Source organism: Ammodytes marinus, assembly GCF_949987685.1.
Source record: "Ammodytes marinus genome assembly, chromosome: 6".
NCBI classification, from domain to species: domain Eukaryota; kingdom Metazoa; phylum Chordata; class Actinopteri; order Uranoscopiformes; family Ammodytidae; genus Ammodytes; species Ammodytes marinus.
Genome location: NC_137235.1, coordinates 6,465,202 through 6,489,936, shown reverse-complemented (window position 1 = coordinate 6,489,936; position 24,735 = coordinate 6,465,202). Strand labels below are relative to the sequence as shown.

The 24,735-nt window shown below is 40.6% G+C and overlaps 2 protein-coding genes across 2 annotated transcripts; one reads left to right on the top strand and one right to left on the bottom strand.

The window, feature by feature from the left end:
* Positions 1 to 6,597: 6,597 nt before the first annotated feature.
* On the bottom strand, positions 6,598 to 7,806 carry dctpp1 (dCTP pyrophosphatase 1). Its single transcript, XM_080028714.1, has one exon. It carries the CDS (start codon positions 7,709 to 7,711, stop codon positions 7,169 to 7,171), a length of 543 nt encoding a protein of 180 aa, XP_079884840.1. The 5' UTR covers positions 7,712 to 7,806; the 3' UTR covers positions 6,598 to 7,168.
* A 165-nt stretch (positions 7,807 to 7,971) lies between these two features.
* gatb (glutamyl-tRNA(Gln) amidotransferase, subunit B) lies at positions 7,972 to 23,481 on the top strand (the record flags this gene model as incomplete). The annotated part of the gene is made up of 13 exons (XM_080030157.1): positions 7,972 to 8,117; positions 8,933 to 9,086; positions 9,196 to 9,309; positions 13,959 to 14,157; positions 15,169 to 15,291; positions 15,727 to 15,840; positions 17,437 to 17,521; positions 17,998 to 18,042; positions 18,481 to 18,673; positions 18,973 to 19,106; positions 22,628 to 22,706; positions 22,830 to 22,964; positions 23,075 to 23,481. 13 exons carry the CDS (start codon positions 7,972 to 7,974, stop codon positions 23,198 to 23,200), a joined length of 1,647 nt encoding a protein of 548 aa, XP_079886283.1. The 3' UTR covers positions 23,201 to 23,481.
* Positions 23,482 to 24,735: the final 1,254 nt, after the last annotated feature.

Here is a 24,735-nt window from a genome sequence, read left to right as displayed (position 1 = left end):
TACAGTTCCCAGGTGCTTGAAATAAAAGAGAATTGTTTAGCCAATTTGAAATTTAAATAGGCATCAGTGACCAGTTTCAAAATATGTATTTCCTTAGTGGGTAGAAATACAATTGGGGCCAAGAGCCAGAGACAAGGTACGGACTCAAAATGCATAAAACTAACATTATTCCTATTTAATAAAGTAAAAGATAATCAGGTTGTAATCAGTGTATACTTTGACGAGCATTGTGTGAAAGCTATAGTCTTAAGCCTTTTTAAATGCAGCAGAGCTCAATCAAAAGACAATCCTCCTGCCTCTCACTGTCATCATATTAGCTATGCTGCTCTCGGCTCCCTGTGGCCATCATGACAATGGGACCTGTGCCCGTTCTGTCACACTTTGATCATCCCTGTTATTAACCATTCACCAGATACATCAGTCAGATGTGTTTCACAGTTATGCTTTCACACACATTAAGTACCTGCTGCAGATCACAAAGTCAAAGTAGCTAGGGATCGGACCCAACACCTGCAACACCAGTGCAATCTAATGCAATCGAGAGCAGTAGCCCGGCAACCAATGCTTAATATCTTTAGACAATGATCCACTTTTGTTCAGACTGTGGCAGAAGGGAGGGAGTGTTTTTCAGGTTGTAGTTTTAATGCAAGCCTGCTCTGAATTATCATCGTATCTACCTTTACATAATGGACATAAACAACTACAAGAATGCATTTTTCAGAAACGTAAAGAGGAAAATTGCTCAATGACCGTTTCTTACTATTCGTCATCTCACTTTGCTCCTATACGCTGTTGTTGTTTCGCTCCAAAGCTTAGTGTAACATATAGAGAGACAGAAGGCAACATAAATCTGGATGCCTCTGTCACTAGAAATATAGCTTCACTGCCTTGGTGAGCTCTTTGGGAATTCTCTGCCCATGTTGTGGGCAAAAAAGCAAAGACTATTTGGTAATTTTGATTTGAGTACTTCTTTGAGCACAACCTCTTGAGCGCACACAAACACACACACACTTTCAGGACTTACATTGCCTCTCTTCTGCACTACTGTTGCACTACTGTATCTGCATGCTGTATTTACGCTGCAATTACTTATTGTTTCCTGTATCATACAAAACAAGCATTAAAATCAAAAGCAATATGCATAGAAAAACAACTGGCTGTAAGAGGGCCCAACGTAGAGCACAAGAGCAACATAGACCGGGAGGCTGATTCAGCTCTAAAAACTAGTTAAATCAATTGGATAAATGTCTTACACTACTAGTGCACTGGAGACAAGTACAGGGAAGTTCATTCAGCCAGCCACCTTATCAATGGAATGGCTGTTTCACTAAATGGATACAGAGTGGTACATTTGGTGTCTAGAGACGGACCTCAATCACTCCCTGAAGCAAACACCCAGCTCAGCACAGTGGAGATTGGAGAGTGACAATGATGAACTCCTCCAGGGGGGAATCAGGGGCTTCAGGTGGATACAGGAGTGGAGGTGCAGTGGTTTGTAAAGTGCTGGGTGAGCAGTAGCAGCAGCAGCAGCAGTGGCAGTGATGCTGAAGTGGTGTTTACTAGCAGTATGTTTAGGCTAGGGTCCAGCTGCTGTTTGGCCACTGTCTCACTATACATTAAAAGGTGGACAGTGAATATCTCCTCACGATCCGATACCTGTACTTAATGTGTGTGCGCTAAAAAAAAAAATAGAGTTTATTCTCAACCTAGGCTCTGTGAACTGGTATGTAAACAAAGGGTATATAAACAGTAGGGGCCCATCGTAGCTAGCAAATGGAGATTTAATAATCTCTAAATCCACCAATGTACCTCAAAATGTGGCAAGCTCAAACATGTCAGTAGTAAGTTACAATTTTTGGTATACACACTTTGGAAAAATAACATTTTTGAAGTCCTATTGAAGCCTTTATTACAGGAACATGGTCATGTGAGGGGGCCCGTGTGCAAGACAGCACTTACCTCAACATTTCTAAAGCAATTATACAATCAATTATACTTTGTACAGCTATTATTCAATACTGTTACATCGCCTACTCGAGACCCAATTCACACTGAGCCATTTGGCAAGAACTCAAAAACACCAACAACAACCTGGGGGGTTTGGAGGGTTGTGCTTCCAAAAACCAATTCATCCCATTTAACTCTCTATTGAAATAGGCCACACTGTATTTTACCACTATGCCAACTAACATCATTAAATCATCATAATCCATGAGCATAACAAAAAAATAAAGATAAGCTCAGCCATTACAGGAAATTAATTCACAACTAAACCCCCCAATGCAAACATTACACATGATAGATGGCAGCAGCAGCAGCAGAGAGAGCCGAAATTAGCAGCAGATATGTTGCCAACAAACATAAGATGTGTGAAATAGGCCTAGGCCTAGCAATATTATAGGCTACACTCAATAGCAACATGCTAACAGTGGAAACTGAACAGAGGTCACACTGGGGTCAGGCTGGTCGCACAACACAAGAAGCAAAATGGATACATTAATGTTTGGCTAAGTCTGCTTCCACAATTATTGCTAACAACAGAACAGACAATGCTACAATCTAATGGAGTCCAGTGAAATATTATTAATTTACTTACCCGAGAAAAAGCAGCGTGAGTGGTCATTTTGGCAGGTTTGCTCATTCACTAAATGTAAAAAAATTGTTGTTTGCGACTGCGCTTTCCAAATCAGCAGTTGACAGCAGTCAGCGCGAGTCCTCCATCAAGGGTGCGTTAGATTTTGTTACAGCCAGCGTATGAAATTGCAATAGTAAAACATTTGCTCTAAATTTACTTTCACAAAAAAGTCATACAACTATAGCTACAAACCACGAAAACAAAGCTTGACGGAGTTAAAAAATGATAATGAATAAATGAATTAATTCATTGATTAAACATTGAATTACCTGGGCGATAGACCTAGCACCCCAAAGAGCAATGCAGCTACAACTGTGCTTTTTGCCAGACATAAACTTTCTCATTGTTTTGCTAGGCAGTGGTTACCCTATCCAAAACAACCAAAAATAAATAAATACAAAATAAACCACCTTTTTAAAATTTTTATTTGTCATTTTATGGACAATAAAAATTGCACTTTGCCATTCTCTTAATCGCCACTCACACAGAATGCTATTTATTATATTGTTTAAAATGAAACAGAAACAGGTGCAATATTTGTCAGCAATGCACTTTATGGATAAGCAATAGCCTGTAACCAAATCCCCCACTCGCGAACAATAGAGATTAAAATAACAGTAAACCACGGAGACGCTCATGTAAATGCTTAATTGCTGGCAAGAAGTTTGGCTTGTAACGGTCCTGCATTGGCCCAGCTGTCAGGTTTATGAAAAGGAAGATAACTGCCAAATAGTTGATGTTCAAAATGGATCAGTTTGGGGTTTTCAAGATGTGATTGTCTCTCTGGCAGCACCACACAAAAGGGAAGAAACCATGCCTAGACGACCATTAGCAATGGTCCAAGAGGAGAAAAAATTGTGTGTGTGTGTGTGTGTGTGTGTGTGTGTGTGTGTGTGTGTGTGTGTGTGTGTGTGTGTGTGTGTGTGTGTGTGTGTGTGTGTGTGTGTGTGTGTGTGTGTGTGTGTGTGTGTGTGTGTGTGTGTGTGTGTGTGTGTAAACGTGTATGATGCGATGTGACGTGAGCCCCTGCTGGTAGGTAAAGCCCACTGTGTGAGATCCGACAGCTCCCACTGTCGTCTTTATGACAGGATGAAAGAGTGTCTGTGTGTGTGACTCAGATAGTGGAAAGGAGGAGGAAGTGGTCAGAAAGAAAGAGAGAACCCTTAGCTTAGTCACACACACACACACACACACACACACACACACACACACACACACACACACACACACACACACACAAACAAACAAAATACATTAACTAGAGTAACTGTCTCTTTGAAAGCTTATAAGCTATACAGATAAATCTGTATGAAAAACTAGACGTCCAACATCCTTTTGAAACCCACAGCAAGCAACCATAGGCCTGATGGTATCTGCTGGGCCGGCCATTATAAAGTAGAAGGAAATACAAAATTTAGACTCTTCATAAGTCATCATTGTTATTAATATATAAGCTTTCAGCTGTGTCTTCAGGCAATGAATGGCTCCATGGGAACATACTAACTCATAAAGACATGAAGCCTTCCTCAGCTAACTTTCTGCTAACATTTTGAACAGCTATGCGGTCTTAAAGTGTTGATAAGTAAAATGAACACAGCCAGACTCAAGCCTGCACTTTGAGATAACAGGTGTGCATTTATTTTTCGCAGACAAAATGCCACATTATGTATGAATAAATGCACCCTTCTGCACTTTGCCATACTAGCTCCTCTGTTTTGTTTGGTTTGGAGCAGTCCAGGCGTGAAATCTCTGCCTGCAAACATATAATTTAGCACTCTCTGAGAACTCTGATGTATTTGTATTTTTCCGAGCCATTTGCCCACCCTGTCTATAAAAAGCAACAACTTCTAACAAATAGCAGGTAGAGTGTAGACGAAGTACACTTATTATCCGTAAATGGAATCCACCGTTACATATGAGTTACTGAAGTGTGCTTTAAGTAACAGACTTATAAGGATTTATGAGTGTATTACCTTCACTCTTAACATGAAGGCAGATTTTGTGAATGTAAAAATAATTCCACAGCTTTGATTGGTAGAAGATGAGTTAAACTGTCTTAAATGAAGTGATGCATGATGAAACAATAAAGACATATTTTTCACATGGATTGTTCATATACAATAACATAATGGCAAACTTTATTCTTAACACTAAACCTTCAGAATATGTTGCATGCAACAGTCTAGTCAATACAAACACTGCATCTAAGTTTTTCTCATTCGTGTTGAAGCACGGTTCAGGCACAGATTTAGAAAGTCTTATTTTTTCATATTTTCTTTTTATGTGTGCAGCAGTTTGCTGCTAAGCCATATATGGAAATGTGCTTCTCCCCTCACTATTATGTTCCAGTCCTCAAAATGCAGGAGGATTTGTAAAAGTTGTAAAAGTGAGTTCTTATACCAATTGCAGGAAAAGCAGTGATGCAGGCTCGAAATTGGTAAGTTACACAACTCTCCTGAGACAGCTGTAGTTGCCAACCCGACTGGCACACATCTAGACAGTGAATATTGAGATAGCACCTGCAAAGTGTCACAATCTACCATGTAAAATAGTGCAGTTTTGCGAGGTTACCTGTTCATTACAAAAAAACTAAAACAATATCAGAGGAAGGGCTTGTATTTGGATGAACAAGTGCTCAAAATGACTTCAACTTCTGCTGTAGACCAAGTTTTGCAGAATTTGTGGTGAATAACGTCTGAAATAAAGATTTATGATAATGCAACACAAATTTGGCGGGATACCGGGGTTATTCCACTTCATTTGATCAAGAAAGAAAAAAGCTCATCCCTTGTTTTTCCTATTACTTTACTCAAAAGAGCTTGAAATCAAAGTGATGTATTTTTTAACGTTACAGTGCCAGAAGAGGAGGAGAGTTTGCGTTTCCAAGTTTTTTGGATACACACCAAGCGAGTGGACAATTGCTCATTCCTAATGTGGCGTGCCATGTCATATCTGTTTAAGTAGAAAGCTGTTTACTTAAGAGTTGAGGGTCGGCTTGCACGCAGAGCAACATTTTTAGTGATGCATGACTTACTATATCTGTCTACTTTGCAGTGGATGACTTATGCTTCTGAGAGATTCAGCTGAGGGCAATGCTTGTGTCTTGGGTTACATTGAATGCCCCTCTCTCACTCACACACACAGACGTTTTACCAACGTACTTTGCATTTCAAATCTTTGCTGAAAGGATTTATCAAAGCTTAATTCCAGGTGGAATATATCGGTTGAGTCAGCTGAACATCATATTAACGTTCACTCCGCTAAATCCTGCTGATTTAAGTGAGATTGTTACAAGCTCCAAGTAAAGGCATTACATCACCATTCTGCTGACTCAGGAAGTAGAGCAGGTTGTTCACTAATTGAAAGGTTGGTAGTTCAATCCCCGGCTTTTCCAAAACAGCTCATCTTATAATTGCTCCTCACGGTAAGATGTTTGAATGGTATAGATTAGCTAGTTAGTAGTGTGTGAAAGCCCTTTGAATTAAAGTTTTAAATGCAAATCTCTCAGCAAGTTAAAGCTGCTGCTTTACTTATAATACTCCCCATTATACTTATCTTTGGTCACTTCCCAATACCTGGTAAAGTTGACTCTTCCTCAAAGAATGGCAGGTAAAATAGTTTCAGAGGTGCATTTAATTTAATAAGTTTACTGGCTGGATCAGTATTTTTAATATTTGTAATTGTGGCTAACCCATGCAGTGTATTTTTTAATTGAATAGACCAGTATTGCAATGCAATTAAAGCAGTTTCACAGAATTCAGCTTTCAAGATGACCATACTATTAAATCAAATTTTGCATTACTTTTTCAGATTTTTTATAAAAATGGAAATTTGGCAGTTTACTATACACTGAAAAGTGCTATATAAATTGACTTCTTTAATTTCTGATATTTACTCTGAACATCTGAAACAGGCACACAATTTTTTTTTACTGGACTGATAAATGAGCGAAAAACAGACAATAGAATTGAAGGAACTTTACTTGAGGAAAATGTGTAACAGTTTTGACGTGAACAAAGCAGAGGAGTTGATTGAACCTTGGGGATAAATGAAAAACACCTAATGACATGAAAACAATTACTCTTTTGTCATTGACGGTCAGGCCTGCCTTAATCCACTCTGTCACCTTCCCAAACTGGGGCCATGCTATACATTCCAAACTGTACACAGAGAAATATATTCTTCTGAATAATACCCAGAGGCACTGCACAACAATATTTTCTGAAAAGAGTATACAATGCCTCAAATTCACTCAATGATCAGATTAAAAACTGAATTAAAAAGTAAACCTCAATAAAAAACAAAAGTTGTAATTCCTCAAGTGCCTTGCTTCCTGCTTAATGGCATGGCATATGCAGGCAACAAGGCTAACAAATGTGTATCACATACAAATACACAACATGTTAAGAGCATTCTTATAATCTTCTAAGAAGGAAACCCAGAAAAAAAGCCATTTGAACCAGGAGATACAATGTTCAGCAGTAGGCCACAGGTGAAGTACAGCAGGACCACCTGCCTCTCCACACCCCAAACTCAGTCCTTGTATTCAGTGTACTTCTTGGCCGATCCCTGCACCTTGCTAGCGGGGTATTTCAGTCGGTTCAGGGCCATTTTACGGAGCACCGCTTGGGGAAGGTCCACGCGACACTTCTCCGCGAGCTCCACCAGGTAGATCATGACGTCACTCAGTTCGTGTGCCAGATGCTCTCGCTCCACCTCGGTCCAGTCAGGCAGGCCCTCCGCCACCTCCCCACGCCACTGGAACAGCTCGGCTACCTCGCCCACCTCTCCCACCATGGCCATCAGCAGGTTGCGGGGCGTGTGGAACTGGTTCCAGTCTCGCTCGTCCGTGAATTCCCCCTGTAACCGCCGGATGTCCTCGACGGTGGGCTCGGTGCTGAAGGTGAACCTTTCACCGTTCAGCTGTTTGGAGGGAGACGTTGCTTCTTCCGTTGGTGCTCCGTTTACCTTTATCGAGTGGGACTTTTTGGTAAAAGCGTCGCTGCTGCCATTTGTAAACACCGATGGCGAGTCTCCGTTTACTCCACAGGCTTCCTTTCCGTTTGTGGCCATCATGTTGTGAGGATTTTATCAGCGGTGAAGCGTAAAAACAACTTTTAACGGTTTGTAAACAACCGACTCAAGAGCTCCTGGCAGCTACCATGTGAAGAAGTCCCGCCAGTTGTCAAAGCGGAAATGACACAATTTATGAAGGAAACCGGAATCTTACCGATAATGGGATTTGTAGTTTTAATCTGAAAACTAGCCAACAGACGTACACAATAAACGTCACTTTAAAAGACTACATCTCCCGTGTTCATTGGAAAATCTAAAACATGGCTGCCTCTGTTGCGGCAAGCGAGCTGCTTTTTATTATGAATAAACAAATATCAATATTGCATCCAAAGGCTTTGTGTGCAATAAGACGAATAAGCACATCGAGCTCACGGCGCAACAGTCAACTGCAGCCGAAAGCCAAAAGGTAAGTGAGGCTGCTATGGTTGATTACTTTGTGTTATAGTAGTGCCCCTAACCCACCCCCGTTCTAACCTGCAAGTAAGCAGTAGTACACTTCAAGGTGTCCTCAATCCGCGACAAAGTCTCCTCCGCTGAATCGAATAGTTTGTATACTTCAAGATTCCTCAGATTGAAACGTGACGTCTGTCAAGTGTCAACCTATTATTTACTATCTATGGTGTCAACTCCTTCAAATTTCTATATTTCTATATTATAAACAAAGGGTATGTAAACAAAGGGGGTTCACAAGGAGTTAACATGCCCGTTAACACTGCATTTTTACACAGTACATAAGCGAATTGTGAGGGGATATTCACTGACACTGAACTGAAGTGATTTTGACAATCGGCTCCAGATTTGCTAACTAAATTTTTGAGTCGATGCAGTAGCTTAGTCCAAGGGCATTTGGTTTTGGAACTGGAGGGTTGCTGGTTCAAGTCCAGCATTGGCCAGTCTTAGTCAGAAATGTGGACATGTTGTTGAATCGGTGCCAGATCATCTTCTCGGCACTGCCACTGTGACCCATGAGAAAGGCAGCATCCCATTCATTAGTGCCACTGCAATTTGCATTTTACATAATATTTTGCAGCTGTGAGATGCGTTGCATTGTGGGTCAAAAATGTACAGTGTTTTTTTTAGTATGCATGTTGACTTTGTTTGGAGAATTAATTTGTCACTTTTCCAGTGTTAGCACAAACACTATGGATGCACGTGCATATAAGAATGTTCTTCATTTTGTTCCTGTCCGTCTGAACCATGTCTTTCTCCCTTCTGCCTCAGTGATCCCCAGCAGCTGGTTGGAGTTGTGGGCTTGGAGATCCACGCACAGATTAACTCCAACACCAAGCTATTCTCCGGCTCAGGGGTTCGCTTCTCATCACCTCCAAACTCACTCGTGTCACTCTTTGACGCATCCTTGCCTGGCACATTACCCGTAAGTGATTGTCTAACGTCATTTCAAACTAAGTTAAACTGCTGTTTTTTGATCGCTTTCTTGACATATCATCATGTAATGTCCCTGTGTATTTGATGTATCCCCCCAGGTCCTAAACAAACGATGTGTAGAGGCAGCAGTGATGACAGGACTGGCTCTCAACTGCACCATAAACAGAAAGTCACTTTTCGACAGGAAACACTACTTCTACGCTGACCTGCCTGTGAGTTTTTCCACACCTGTCCTCATTCTCTGTACAACATCCAGAGTTTAATAGGTGAGAGGGTGATAGCAGAGACATAAGGCCGGTTACCTTACCCAACAAACAGCAGTGTAGAGAAAGTATAGTTCTGCACAACATGCTGCATAATTGCGTTTTCATTGACACAAGCTGTCCTCATCTGCCTCCAGCTTACACATCACACCATTCCCACTGAACTCTCCCGGCCAAGAGCTGTAATTGAAATAGTGAGCAAGTCTGGCTGATGCTGCAAAAATGCCAATTGCCGCGCACGTCCAGACGAATGACACGGAAAGCCGTTAAAGCAAATGACCAGTGGAAGGTTTTTTTTTTTTTTCTTTCAACTTACCAGCTCAGTGCACTTCTACTTTTCAACATCATCCACAGGTCATTTCCTTCCCCCGGGCCTTGGCTGATTATTTAACGGTAGCTGTCTTTTTTTATTCACATCATTTTTTGGAGCGATGAAACAGCCCAGCCCAGGTAGTGTTTTCTTACTGATCAATTCCGAGCGGGATTTTTTGAACTTAACTCTTTTATGCAATATGATTATGAATATATGATAGAATATATGATATGGTAAGATAAAATGAATAGTTTTGTAAGCTTAAGATGACCCTGATCTCCTGCAGTTATCATAATGGACTTTACTCAGATACCATTTTGTTAAGAGTAGGCAGTGGTGTTCTTAAATGGTGATTATCTCTGTCTTAATTGAAACTCAGCTCATATAGTTCCCAAAGAGTTTGCTCCTTTTAAAGCAGTGTTAATTAACACATGTTTTAGATATCTTTTCTACCCGATTCGCTAGTTGCTAACTTTGTTTTTCTAATGTTTGGTACTGGATTTTTAGCATGCTGTAGCATGAAATGAGGGTGATGAAATCAGTTAGAGTGAGCCAAAACAATAAAGTTGCACAACATAAAACCAGAGTGACGCTAATAGACGCTTAAAGCTCCTTTGAGCTGAGGGGAGAACTGCAGAATCGGGTAAAAATTGGACCAACTTTTATCACTGCGAGCAACACCTCGCACTTTACACATAGTTTTTTGACCCAATAGTGTAAACATGTTGATGAGTGCAGCATTAAATAAGTTTGAATTGACATTTTTATAATGCCAATGTGAAAAATGCTGTTAGTGACAAACAAAATAAACAGTACCACCCGAATCTGCAACTCCCCTCGGCACTACAGAGCTTCATAGAGGCGAGTTTCAGCTCACTGAATTGAATTCAATTGTTTAGCTGTGTAACCCACCGCATGCTGTTTTGGTTCTCTCTCACTGCTCTCATGGCAGTGTTCTTGGCAGGCAGCTACTAGCTCTACACTCGACTAGCTGGTGAACATAGCTAAAGAGACAGATATTTCCCCCAGGCGTTGGTACAGGCCAGAAAACAGAGAGTGTGTATTGGACTAACATTCGGCATGGAGCCACAAACAAAACTCCAAATGGATGCTAATGTTGCTACTTAACTGCTGGATGCTCAAATATGCAACTGCTATTACTTGCTAGTAAACTTACCATAACAGCTTAGCTTTTTTCCCTCTGCGCCTATGTGGCCCACATTTTTTTGTAGTGCAACTCCAAATTCATCTTAACGTTTCCAGATCTGCTCCAGATCAAAGAAGAAGAGACATGTTTGCCAGAATTATTTTTAAGGAATTACATATCAGTCCTTGATTTATATATCTAAGAACGTGCCATATGTCTAGTAAGGTAGAGGTATACAAAAAAAGGCCTTTTTTTAACACTGGTATGTCCATTTCAAAGACGTGCCCAAGTGATGATCACTTTGCTCTCTGTGATGGAGTGTTCGCATTTTAATGACATTATGACATTTTAAGACTCAGGTGGAAAAGACAAAAATTTCATTGGAACTCTACTAATAAATGTAGAAATATTCTAATAAATCCTGCAAGAAAAGGGGATTTTCAGACAATTTTGCATTTTTACTTTTTAAGTTAGGCGGTGCCGGTGAGATATTCTGCCAAAACAGCTGCGGCCAAGGTAATGAAAAGGAAAAGAGACAGATTATGTTTTCCTTTGTTAGTATTGCATAGAACCTGCTTAAATAAGTGGCTTAAAATGATAGTTCTCTATCGAAGTAGCAAGCATTACACTGAAAAAGAGTTTTCTTTGATATTTCTGATTAGTATCTTCTCTGAATATTTAGCTAACTTGAATTTTATGTGAAAAAAGTTACAGATTAGGGTTGAAAGAGTACAACAGTTGTCTATAGATCTTGATAGATATTTCACAGAATTACTGGTTATCACAGAGTTGCAGCATTACATATTTTAATCAATGTGGTAGGGAAAGATAATCTCCCCAGAAAGTCTAATGTATCATGAAATTCTAGTAAAAAATCCTCTCCAGAAGCGCATGGATTACTGTCGGGTAACGCTTGCTCAATTGTGTGTTTACTGAAGATTGCATCACCTCCTTTTGGAATAAATCCCATCGGCTGACACACAGAAGGGGCGATAATACCCCCATTACATTCATTTTTCTGCAAGATTTCCCAAAACAACTTGTGCCGGGAGGTCGAGCCCGAGCTTAATATTTGTATTTTAAATATACTTTCTCAGTTGTTACTTTTTTGCTCATTATTTAGTTTGCATTAGTCTCGTCAGCTGCTTAGAAAGAGATATCTCTTCCAGTGTGATAAAACAGAAGTCAGAGTGCTTTGATTATGCAGCAGTTTCACATTAACCTTAAGTTTAAGTGTAATCCATGCTCGTAGAACCAGAAGCAGTGGCAGGGCAGATGGAGAAACTATCCCGGGCCCTGTGGAAAATAGATTTGTAAATTGCGTTTTACATTATTGATGTGTTCCACCAGAAATCCCTGATTGCATTTGGTAAAACACCACCGTTGCTCATTGAATGACTAATGCAGATTCCAAACCAGCCGTCTTTCTTTCAATTGAAAATGGCAGACGAGATGCATGTTTGTACATATCGTTCTTAACAGCGCTTGAATAACATGCCTCAGACAGCAGCTCCACACTAACCTACCAGCAAAAGCAAATAATAATTGCAATTTCCTTGAGATATTGAGTGTACAAATAGCAGATGTGTCCGGGGCTATTCAAGCTTTGACGTGTGTTTAATGAGCGCTATGAGTGTTTTTCTGTGTCCTCCTCTGTGGGCGGCTGAGGAAGACGTCAGTGTGCAGGCACGAGTAATGAGGTGACAGACTGAGACCGGTTTGTTTAGTCACTTTAAAATTAGTCAGAAAAATGACTCACCGCCAGCTCACAACATAGAAGTGACTTTGGTGTGTGTGTGTGTGTGTGTGTGTGTGTGTGTGTGTGTGTGTGTGTGTGTGTGTGTGTGTGTGTTTGTGTGTGTGTGTGTGTGTGTGTGTGTGTGTGTGTGTGTGTGTGTGTGTGTGTGTGTGTGTGTGTGTGTGTGTGTGTGTGTGTGTGTGTGTGTGTGTGTGTGTGTGTGTGTGTGTGTGTGTGTGTGTGTGTGTGTGTGTGTGTGTGTGTTTATCATGTGGGAAATTTTTCAATGGCTCAGACAAAACTCTTGAAATGTTAAGTAAGATTTCTGTAAACTGCAAAAGCATTCACACAATCCTTCAGATTTAATGACCAATCCACCAAGAAGAACAGAAATTGAAAACAGAAAATTCCCAATAGTGTTTCCCCTCTCACTTCTTTTAAACGGAGGATGTTTGGGGGTGATTGATTGCGTCGATCAGACTAGATGTACAGAGAAGCTGGTGACTAACAGCCCCCCCCCCCCATCTCTCCTCCCACGGCCCCCGCTCTCTTTAGCATAAGTATGATTAATGTGTAGTTCCTCTGATGTGGTTGCCATGGTAACGTGGATAATTATTACTAGAGGTAGCAGCTTCTTTGGGGAATGTAGGAGCAGATGAAATATTTATTCTTATGCCTTATGTGAGTGGAAACCTTGAGTGAAACGGCAGCAGCACTCCTGCTGAATTGTAATGACGGCCTCGGTTAATCAGCCAGCAGCGCTGTCTTTTAAGTGAAGCCTCACCTTTACATGGCACTGACTGCTGACGCTGACATCACTGGTATTTCACTCAATAGCGGGATAAGTGTGTAAAGGGAATTGGTGTTTTTCAGAACATACTTGATAGAAATTAGATATAATATTCATAAGTAGGATTTCACTTGTCTATTTCACTTGAAAACAAAAGTTTTTTTTGTTACCTTAGATTGAGCATTTTATACCTAAATAGGAAAAGGAGTGGGGCGCGCCCCCATGTTGCACCATCATGTTTCTACAGTAGCACAAAATGAACAAACTTAACGGCCTTTGGCATTTTTATATTGGTGTCTGCTGGAAATGCACCTGTTGGTAGAGGAAGAAGATGAACTTTCGAATATATAACTAGCTTCTTGTCCTTGGAGGCCACCGTAGCTTCTGTAGATTCTCTGGCTGCGAGGGGTAGATACAGAGCGTTACAATTTAACGACAAAATACATGTTTATTACACACTGAAAGACTCCAGAAAATAGCACCTTACCTACTGAGTTGAGAAAAGCATCACAGAGTTTTGAAGTCGTGGTCACTCTATTTACTGCACAGCCTTACTGTTATACATCACTCCCTTTCTGTCATATCTGAATGATATATTCTCATCTTTCAGGCTGGATACCAGATCACTCAGCAGCGGCGGCCCATTGCAGTAGATGGCGTGTTGACCTACAGTCTCCTCGGAGGAAAGAAGAGGAATCAAGTCATCAGGAAGAGTGTCACCATCAAACAGATCCAACTGGAGCAGGACAGCGGCAAGAGTCTCCATGACGACGTCCGCAGCCAGACGCTCATAGACCTCAACAGAGCAGGTAATGTTAAAGAGTGTTACAGTGTGTTACAATGTGTCCCTTAAGGTTTTTTCCTATTTTTCGACAAATCCAATGAAAAGTAACAATATTTTTTTTTGTCCGTACAGCAAAAGCCTGATGAAGCTAATTCCCCCTCTGTCCAAAAACTATTAAAAACACATCAAAGAGTCAAACCTTTGCACTGGGTGACATGTTGCTTTATTACTATAAAAATGGGCTCTGTCTAGTCCACCCCTGTGGCTTTCGCAACAAATTCTCAACACATTCCCCAACAAATGCACTTTTTGCTGCTGTTTGAGTTTTCTATAACATTTCTATTCCATGCTGTTTCAGGAAATTAATTAAAAAAAATTAAACTTTATATTTGCGGCTAGTCCAAAAGCTTCCATCTTGAATGGATGGAGTGAATGTAGTCACGGGGGTCAAGAAGAAGTTTTGAGAGAGACATACCGACACATTGCTGTTTTTGGTCTTGTCATAAAATGGAATGACAATAAGAGAACTATTTTAGAATGTTAACTTCTCCTTCAATATTGGAAGAATTTTTTCTATTCAATAGATTCAAATTTCTCAACAAACGTAATAATAATAATAATAATGGATTGGATTTATATAGCGCTTTTAATTCTATGTGACTCAAAGCGCTTACAGGGTTCCAGGTTCCATTCATTCACACACAGTCATACCGGTGGTGGTAAACTACCATAGTAGCCACAGCTGCCCTGGGGCAGACTGACAGAAGCGAGGCTGCCATTCAGCGCCATCGGCCCCTCCGACCACCACCTCAAACATACAGCAGTCATACACATTCACACGAGGCAAGGTGGGTGAAGTGTCTTGCCCAGGGACACAACGACCATGACACAAGTGGCCGGGCTGGGATCGAACCGCCAACCCTAGGATCATTGGCCAACCAGCTTAACCACCTGAGCCACGGTCGCCCCGTAGAAGTGTTTAGGATTATCACAAAGCTCTGTAGAGATGTTAACCAGCGGTGTTCTCCTGCATCAGGTGTAGGCCTAATGGAACTGGTGATGGAGCCAGACATGAGCTGTGGAGAGGAGGCCGCTGCTGCTGTCAGAGAACTTCAGCTCATTCTGCAGGCCCTGGGCACCTGTCAGGGCAACATGTCTGGTATGGAAATCTATCTATCTATCTATCTATCTATCTATCTATCTATCTATCTATCTATCTATCTATCTATCTATCTATCTATCTATCTATCTATCTATCTATCTATCTATCTATCTATCTATCTATCTATCTATCTATCTATCTATCTATCTATCTATCTATCTATCTATCTATCTATCTATCTATCTATCTATCTATCTATCTATCTATCTATCTATCTATCTATCTATCTATCTATCTATCTATCTATCTATCTATCTATCTATCTATCTATCTATCTATCTATCTATCTATCTTTCTCTCTATCTCTCTATCTCTCTTTATATATCTCTTTATATGACTATATCTTTCTTTCTCTTGAGCTGCTCTCTCCACCTTTAAAACTGCATCTTATAATCTCCCATTCACATTGCATCTTGTTGGTCTTTCTCACAGAGGGCCAGCTGAGAGTAGACGCCAACGTGTCCGTCCACAGACCAGGAGAGCCATGGGGCACCAGGGCCGAGGTCAAAAACATCAACAGCGCCCGATACCTGGCCAGAGCTATAGGTGAGCACCGTGAAAAGTTAAAAACTTAGAGAGCAACTTTTGTTTTTCTAAATGTTGTACTCAACCTACCCTGAAAATGCCCATAAAAACTTCTATGCAGGATTTTATATTTTCTTCGAAACATAATGATGTAAAATCCAGAGAGAAAAGTATGTGTTTTGTGCTAGGGATAGCTGGATGATGGCTTGATATTGCAACAGATGTTAGGGGAGGTACTTTGAACACGGTTCCCCTCGAATGGGTCTCAACTGGCTGCGTGATTGCTCACACACAAAGTAAAGATCGTGTTGTGAAATGGCATTTGCACGCTTTGTCACCCTGGATGAATAATGTAGAGTTTGTGTGTGGTTGTAATATTGTGTGTGCTACAATTCAAATTGGTGCTACAATGTAAAATACATTCAGTGGTGGAATGTAGTACATTGATTTAGTTTGACATTTTTGGAAATATGCATTAGCTGCTGATTTTACATACAAAGCATTTAATGAGCTTCTAAAATATGGTGTGTTGTTATAGATAAGCAACCCAGCAATATGTAAATGTGTTCAAATTAGCTGTGTACCAACAATAATATGATATACACATTAGTAAATAAGTAATAATAATCCAGCGATATAATGTTGAATATTAAAAGTGTCACAGGGCCATTTGTCTCTGTTATGAGTACTACTGTACAGTGTATACAAAGAAGCCAAAGAGAAACACATGCATACACACACACTCCAGCAATTTACTATCTGTGTGGCATAACAAACACTTCACATTTTCATAACTTTCATACATAGAAATACAATTAGTTTTTTGCTGAAATGTATATATAAGATTTACGACGAGACATTAAGACAGTTAGCATAGGAACATTGACAGAAACTTGTGAGGCATCAGTTTATGACTGACAACAAGTCACAATCAATTAGCTGTGTCATAGTAGCATGGGATTCTGAATTGGCTTCTCGCGGCTGCTCAACTTAAAGAAGCATAGATTTTAACGTCAACTTTATAGCTCCACTGACTGTTGATTGAGCTTCACTTAAAAAGAGCTGACAAAGAGAAAACTGGAAAAAAACAATGGCGGTTTACATTCAGATTTTGACGCGTGCTTTGACATACAGTGGAGCTGTGCTTGAATTATTTATCAATAAACTTGAATCACGTCGACATCGCAGCTGAATTGGTATTTAAAAGTCACAGAGAAAAACATTGTTTATCACAGTTATAACGTGGCAGCAGACACAGACCCGAGGATTGCCAGTGTGTCACACGGCACATGTTTGGCATTTAACCGCACAATTACATTTGTGTGTGTGTGTGTGTGTGTGTGTGTGTGTGTGTGTGTGTGTGTGTGTGTGTGTGTGTGTGTGTGTGTGTGTGTGTGTGTGTGTGTGTGTGTGTGTGTGTGTGTGTGTGTGTGTGTGTGTGTGTGTGTGTGTGTGTGTGTGTGTGTGTGTGTGTGTGTGTGTGTGTGTGTGTGTGTGTGTGTGTGTGTGTGTGTGTGTGTGTGTGTGTGTGTGCGTGTGTGTGTTTGTGTGTGCTGGTGGTGCTATTGTATAAACTGACTACATTTGAGTTCATATTCTCCTCTCTTAAATCAACAGACTTTGAGATCCAGAGACAGATCGGTGTGCTGCAGAGAGGGGGGACGGTGCAAAATGAGACCCGGGCGTACGATTCCAAATCTGGGTAAGAGGATGGAATAGCAGCAGGGGCCACGGTGCCAAGCTTTAGCCACTAGAAAACACCCACTGACAGTGACTGGGATCTCTGCCTGGTTCATAAGTGGCAAGCTTTAGCTGAGGAGCATCCATCATGCTAATCATGATGAATAGAGCCATTCGGATGCAGCCTTCACCCTGTTGTTTATCTGTGAGATATTTTCAACTCACAAGCTCACAGAACGAGATGGCTAGCAAACAGCTGAGGCCTCCATCATTTTCTGGTCTCTCTGCCCCCTTCCCATGAGGCCTTGCATGGCCCGAGGTGCACTGTTAAATGGAGCATTTGATTCCCTGGGATTTGTTCTTTCTTATCGTTCATGTTAAGGTGGCTACAGATTTGAGTGGACTGGTTTGCAATTAGCTATTTTACGACATGTTTTTAAAAAAAATTAAACCTAAAAATATTTTGTCATTTGATCGTGTGTGCATCTTTTTCTCTAGGGGGACCATCCCAATGAGGGACAAAGAAGGTCTACAGGACTACAGGTGAGTGAGTTTTTAGGCTCTTTGCATATTTGGAGTAGGTCCAAAAAAAGTAGGTACTAGGCACTTTTTGTTTGTGGAAAACCAAAAACAGGCGAGTAGAGGAGAGAATGATTGGCAGCTACATGGAGAGATATAAACAGACAACACTCAACGTCCTGAACTCGGTGGTGTGTGTGCTAGACTAGAGTTTAGGAGTGGGACTGACAGATGGACAGGTCTTGGACTGACGGTGTCAAATGATTAGGGGGCTGCGAGTAAAAAAAGTGACAAGTGCCGTGTCAAGAGGACTATTAGTATCTCCAAACAAAAGCTGACTACCTCCTCTCTCTCTCTGAGCTTATCTGTGCTGCTGATAAATCATTCTGTCCCCCCTCCCTCCCTCCTCTTCCCCCCTCCCTCCATCCCTCCTCTTCCCCCCTCCACCTGTCATCCCGTCAGGTTCATGCCAGAGCCCAACCTGCCCCCTCTGGTTGTGTACGAGGACAAGGCGTCGCTGCCCACTAGTGTTGCTGCGTGCCAGGCCGTGGTGGTGCAGGAGATAAGGAGAGGCCTGCCAGAGCTGCCCAGTGTCAAACGAGACAGGCTGGTGCAAACATACAGCATCCTACCAGAGCACAGCTTCACTCTGGTGGTGAGGGGTTTTTTAAAAAAAAATGTATTAGCTTTATTTTTTTTTAAATGCGAACCAGTGAGAAGAGGAATTAATTCCCTCTCAAAAAATCTGCGTGCCGCATCTTTTCTCTCTTAATTGCCATCGGATCGAGTCCAAGCAGAGTCAGCCTTTGGATGCGGTTCTTGCTTGGATCCCGGGAAGCCAGCTGTGTGTGTGTGTGTGTGTGCTTGCTGCTGGGCTGATTTGATCCTAATGAGATAATACGAATGGAAAGAAGAGATGAAAAAAAAAATAATAATGATGGTGTGTTGTTACAGAATGAAGACGGGCTGGTAGAATATTTTGAGGCGGTTTTGAACGCGACCAAGAAGGAGCCGAGGAAGGTGATTGGCTGGGTGACAAATGAGCTGCTGTTTCACCTGAAGCAGCAAGACATGAGCGTGAGCCAGAGGTGAGACATACACAGACTAACATCACACATCATTGTAGCTTTTACAATGTTCACATAATGCCACCATAGCTCATGAATGCAGTGCTGTTCTGCAGCAAATACTCAGGTCCTCAGATGTCATGACCCCTTAGAGGCTCTAACACGTTCTTACCTTTTGTATGCTTATCTGAAACATGGTGATTTTTTAAAGAAATGGAACGTGTTCAGTACATGTAAAGTTACACAATGAGAAAGAGCTTTTTCTATTGTAGCTGCTTTCAACTCGGGAGTCGCAAGTTCATCAGATATAGCTTTCCCCTGAAATGACAAAAATGTTCTTTTACCAAATACCAAATCTTTCTTCAGCCCCCAAAGGAAGTCTTATAAATGAAACAACCTGAAAAAGAAAAAAGGTCAAGCTATTCACTTGGGGGTGCCCTACTATTCACTTCTTGCTGGGGACTTTTCTCTCCCCCTCATTTCCTCTGGCTGTCCAATGTCTGTAATTTAAGGTATAAACACCCCCCCCCCAAAAAAAAAATACTTTTAAAGAAAAACTAGTCACTCTCCAGATGCAGTGTGTGTCCGGCTTCTTTTCATTTTAAGGTGCCACACAGGCCACTGCTTCAAGGGTTCATGTGAAAAAAACTGATTTTGTGTTAAGAATAAATTGTCACCCAGAAGTGATTTAGTACATCTGGTATCACAAGTTCAGCTCCATAGCACAGCACGAAGGGTTCTGCATGGATAAACTTTTTATAAACACACACACATTCAAATGAATTATTAGTTAAATCAATTTGCCCAAAGCAGAGAGGACAGGAAATGGGATTGTAAAAATGAACCTCACAAGCTAAGCAAACAACAACAGTCCACAGAGTTGTAAATACACAGCGTCTGTATCTGTCATATTATCTTCGTTAACTTCTATCATTGTCCTTCAGTGTCTTTGCAACCACTGGAGCTAAACAGCAACCCCGTGTCTCTGCGCTGCTTATATTATTCCGCAGTGTAGTTTTAAAACAAAACTCGCAGTTTAGCCTGCCAAAATTCAATCTGATTGGACTAGGAGAAGCAAAGGAGGCAGATGAATTAAGGCGAAATGAATGGGGAACCTGTACCACAATAGTGAAAAGTATGATGGCCTATTTTTTATTTTTACTATGATTGGATTTCATTTGTCAGCCAAGGACTGTGAAGCATGAATGAAGCAGCTCATGCCCATCACTGCCTGAACTAATACTGATATATGATCCACTATTGACAATGAATGAGGTCTGTTCAATGGTTTTAAATTGTGTGACCTTTTTTATATGCATTGTAGTCACAGCTGAAGTTATATATTGAATCCAACAAAATCCACAGTCCTAATGATATTACTTTTCCTATGCAATGGAAAGATAATGACTATCTTTACTTAACCAAAAGTAAACAAAAATTTGTCATAATAACAAACTCATTTCAGCTGTGAAAAATCCTCTCATTTTGTAGCTGATTTTGTATAACTGATTTCTCACCCCTGAGGCAAAATAACATCTGTCAGTTATTCTTGGCTTAATAGGAGATTCGACTGAAATGTAAATCAGCTGCTTCTAAAGAGCATTTAGGTACAACCATTTTATGTGTCTTTTTATGTTTTTAATTTTATTCCGATACAATATCTGGGTAAATAATAAATTCTGCACCGGTTTGGTTTGACTGACAACAAGGTTTATTAGATTCCTAGTGTTCGCAAATACTGATTAGACCACGGCATGCGTTACAATAACAACAACAACATGTTTGAGTTCATAAATCATCCGATCTTCCCTAATCCTTTGTGTCTGACGATGAGAAAAACACCTGCAACGCTCCTGTCAGCCCTTCAGAGAAAAGCCTCTCTCGTAGAAAATCCAATTACATTAGTGAAAAACACTGAATTTTAGGAATAAAGTGTTGCATTGATGTTCCCCTGCTGAAATCTTGTTAGCTGGAACATATTGGATTTCAATTTAACAAAAAACTGAATTAATTTTTTTTTTTTTTTTTTCATTAGAAAGAGAAGTTGCCACAGTTCCTTTCATACCTGTGTGCTTAAGAACAGAACATGCCCATCTAGCCACGAACAAAAAAAAATTACTCCAGGTGTCTCCCACTGTTTCTGTTTAGGGCATACTGTGTGGCTAAATAGCAGACGCTCATTTTAATTATTTTTCATTTAGCAATTTTCCTTGAACAGCAATTTTATAGTTACTGCAGCTAAAATAAATAAATAAAGATGGTTAGACGCATCTGGATTGTATTTGTGAAGTTCTCACTGAAGGTCAGGCTCCAGATTACAACTTCACAACTGGCAGACATTGCTTTTTTTTTAACTTCATATTTCGCTATTGTTCAACCCAGTCAAATATAATTCTACGATAATTCCCCAGAATTAAAATCTCTTGAGTCATTATTACAGGGCAAATGAAATTGAAACAAGTAATGGCCTGACTTCGGTGCAGATGCTGTGAGCTTTACTTTATCTTCCTTCCCCAGACTGTTGGTGATGCATTTGTATGTGTTAAGAGTAAAACCACAAGCTAGCTGATGTTTATTTATGCATTATGTTGCATTTGCTTTGGGTTGAAAGCAGCAGTTAGAGAAAAACAAAGATTGGCTGGCAGGAGTGTGAAAAGCTGCAGGCGGAGAATTCAGCCGCATACATACTTTAAAAAAAACACACATTTACAGAGCATGGCACCAGATGGAATTAACTGGCATCGGAGGTACAAAATAAAATGTTTTGAAAAGTCTTCATAAGAATGCATGTAGCATCTTGTGCGTCCATACTGTTCGGTGACTGTCAATATAAAATCTTTAATCTTTTAAGTTTTTTAAAAAGCTAACTATTTCAATAGTTCTTCCATTACTTTTAACCAATCCTTTTATCTGTAAATCAAATATTTAAGCTATTTCAAATGGTAAATGTGTTTATTTTTAGCTTACTAACATCAATCAACCATTTATCCATTACTTTTAGGCGCCTATTTCAACTATAGTCACTACTTTCAGTAAACTAGTTCAAGTGCTCTTTCCCCTAGCTAACTGGTTTTCCTGCACTCTGATGGGCAGCTTATTGCTTATTCTCAATGTATTAAAGATCTACATCATTGGTTAATCTTATTCTCCTTAATACAATAGCCGGCCAAACCCAGTTGCCTCTGCAAAGATGGATTCTCTTCATTTACTTTTTCACAGTGTGGATGGAGCCCGTGTTTTGGAGGAGATTTAGCCGAGATGGAACGTCTGGCCTCCAATACGCTGATTGAAAACTGTGTCTCTACTTAATAATATATTCTAACAGGCAAGTTAGTCTGGTGGCCTGTGGAATACAGAAGACGAAATAGGAACGAAAAATGTATTAGAGTCAAATAACTAATGTCGATTTGGGCAAATTTCTCTTTCGTCCTTTCAGTCTGACACTCCCACTCTTTCAACCTCTTTCTCCACCTCCATTTATATCAATAATTCTTCAGTACATCCATAAACCATAATCTAATTCTCCGTTTATTTGATTCCAGCCCGATCTCTCCCTCTGCTTTGGCCGAGCTGCTGGATCTCCAGGAAACGGGACACATCTCCTCTTCGGTTGCAAAGCAGGTCAGTCCTCCCCCCCCCCCCCACCTACCTTCCTATCTGTCACTCAGTTACACACACCCCACAAACTAGCGCTCATTGACATTCTGGTTGTCCCCTTTCCACTGGTTCCTCGCTCCTCGCTAGGTGTTCCAGGAGATGTGGAGGTCATCGGGCAAGACGGCAGCACAGATCATCCAGGAGCAGGACTTGGGCCTCGTTAGTGACACCACACAGCTGCACACAATCTGCCAGAAGGTGGTGGACTCACACCCTGATGAGGTAAAGGGATAACCTGCAAAATTCTCACAAGCAAATATATAGTGTTTTCATGGTTGTTTTTATTGCACGTATTGAGATGTTTTGTGTTTTCTGCGCCCCCCTTTTTATAGGTTCACGCCATCAAACACGGAAACAAGAAAGTTCTGAACAAGCTGATGGGGCTGGTCCAGAGGGAGACCAAAGGCAGAGCAGACCCAGTTCTGGTGAGGGAGATTTTACAAGAGATGACCTCATGATGAAGGTTGGACTGTTCTGTGAAACCTACAGCCCTATCACGGACTGAGAGTCAAATCATGGCGTGTGTGTGTGTCCTTCACGAAAGAAAAAACGATATGAATCGATACGATACGTAATCATGTCCACCATGTCGTATGGTGGTGTATGATACCTGGACATGTTGGTTCATACAATTATCGATTGTCAAGCAGAAAATTGAGCTGCCATCCCTCATTTCTCAAGTTGAAGTTGACATTTTTGTAAATACTGAACGATGTTTTTCGACCAGACAACAACCCTTATCTTCTGTATTTATGTATGGTAGCCTATTTATGTGTCAAAAGAAGAAAAGATAAAAGATTAATAAAGATATTCAGATTCCTACTCTCTGTGGCTGTGTTCTATCACCATTCGGTTCAATATTTCAGGGGGAAAAAGGGCATTCATGAATACTAAAATACAGTAGATTAAGGATGTTAATATTCATAATCAAATTTAATAAAACATTGATAAAGTCGAAAAAAAGTTAAATCTGTGACTACCGCATTTTATGTTGAAGATGAATCGGAGCCATTTTATGAGGAAATAAAAAGATTTGGATTCCAAACACGACTCCTCTGAACAGCCTTGCATATAATTCAATATAACCTTTCCAATATAACTTTATGTACCATTGTCCACCGGCTTATTGGCTGTTATGGTCATTTGTGAGGCCTGAAAAATCACTCAGGCAGGAGTATGAAATTGCTGACAGGACAGACAGATGCCCTGTCATCGAGAGAGGCACCAGAAACCCTGCCAACCACTGGACATCTGGGCAGGAGAGCGATCAATGAGCGCCCTCTTGTGGTTATAGCATGCTATTTGCCTTGTAAAACTTGCTGTAGTAAAATATGGATTATCTGCACAATCTTCACATTAAACTTGTACTCTTCTCTTAATTTACATATACTCTGATGTGATTCATGTAGAATCAAATTAAGATAAATCATGGCTTCATCAGTTCACTTCCAGCCTCTTAAAGGCTTGTACAGTCAATTTAGTTTATTAAAGTAATCCCCAATTTTCTTGGAAATACTCACATTTGGAGGTTTTAAATGTGACAATACTCTCCATTGTGTCCCAAATGTACTTAGTTTGTCCTCTTTTTTGACCCTTTGTTTGCATGCATGTCTGGCACAAACATGGTGCGATTGACTTGGCATAAAGTTGTTCAACCATCTTCTGTACCAGATATCTATGAGCTTGTTCATCACAGTTTGCTTCCTCTCTGCAGTATTTCACTGGCATTGCATGAAACTGGAGAATCAGCTCCTCAGTGTGTGTGTTTACCTGAGAACAAGACTGAGTTCAGAACAAACTCTCTCTGGGGGTAGCAGAGGGCTGTCAGGAAAGAGAGAGTTTTAATTGAGGACGTCAGCTTCTACAGAACAAAGAGCCACAAACCACCTCTGGCTAAAAGCAAAGGATATATTGACTGTGTCAGATGAAACCGGTTTGGTAAAGAAGCTGGGTTTCGGCTTTGAAAACCTCTTTTTTAAAGTTAAGAGTGTGA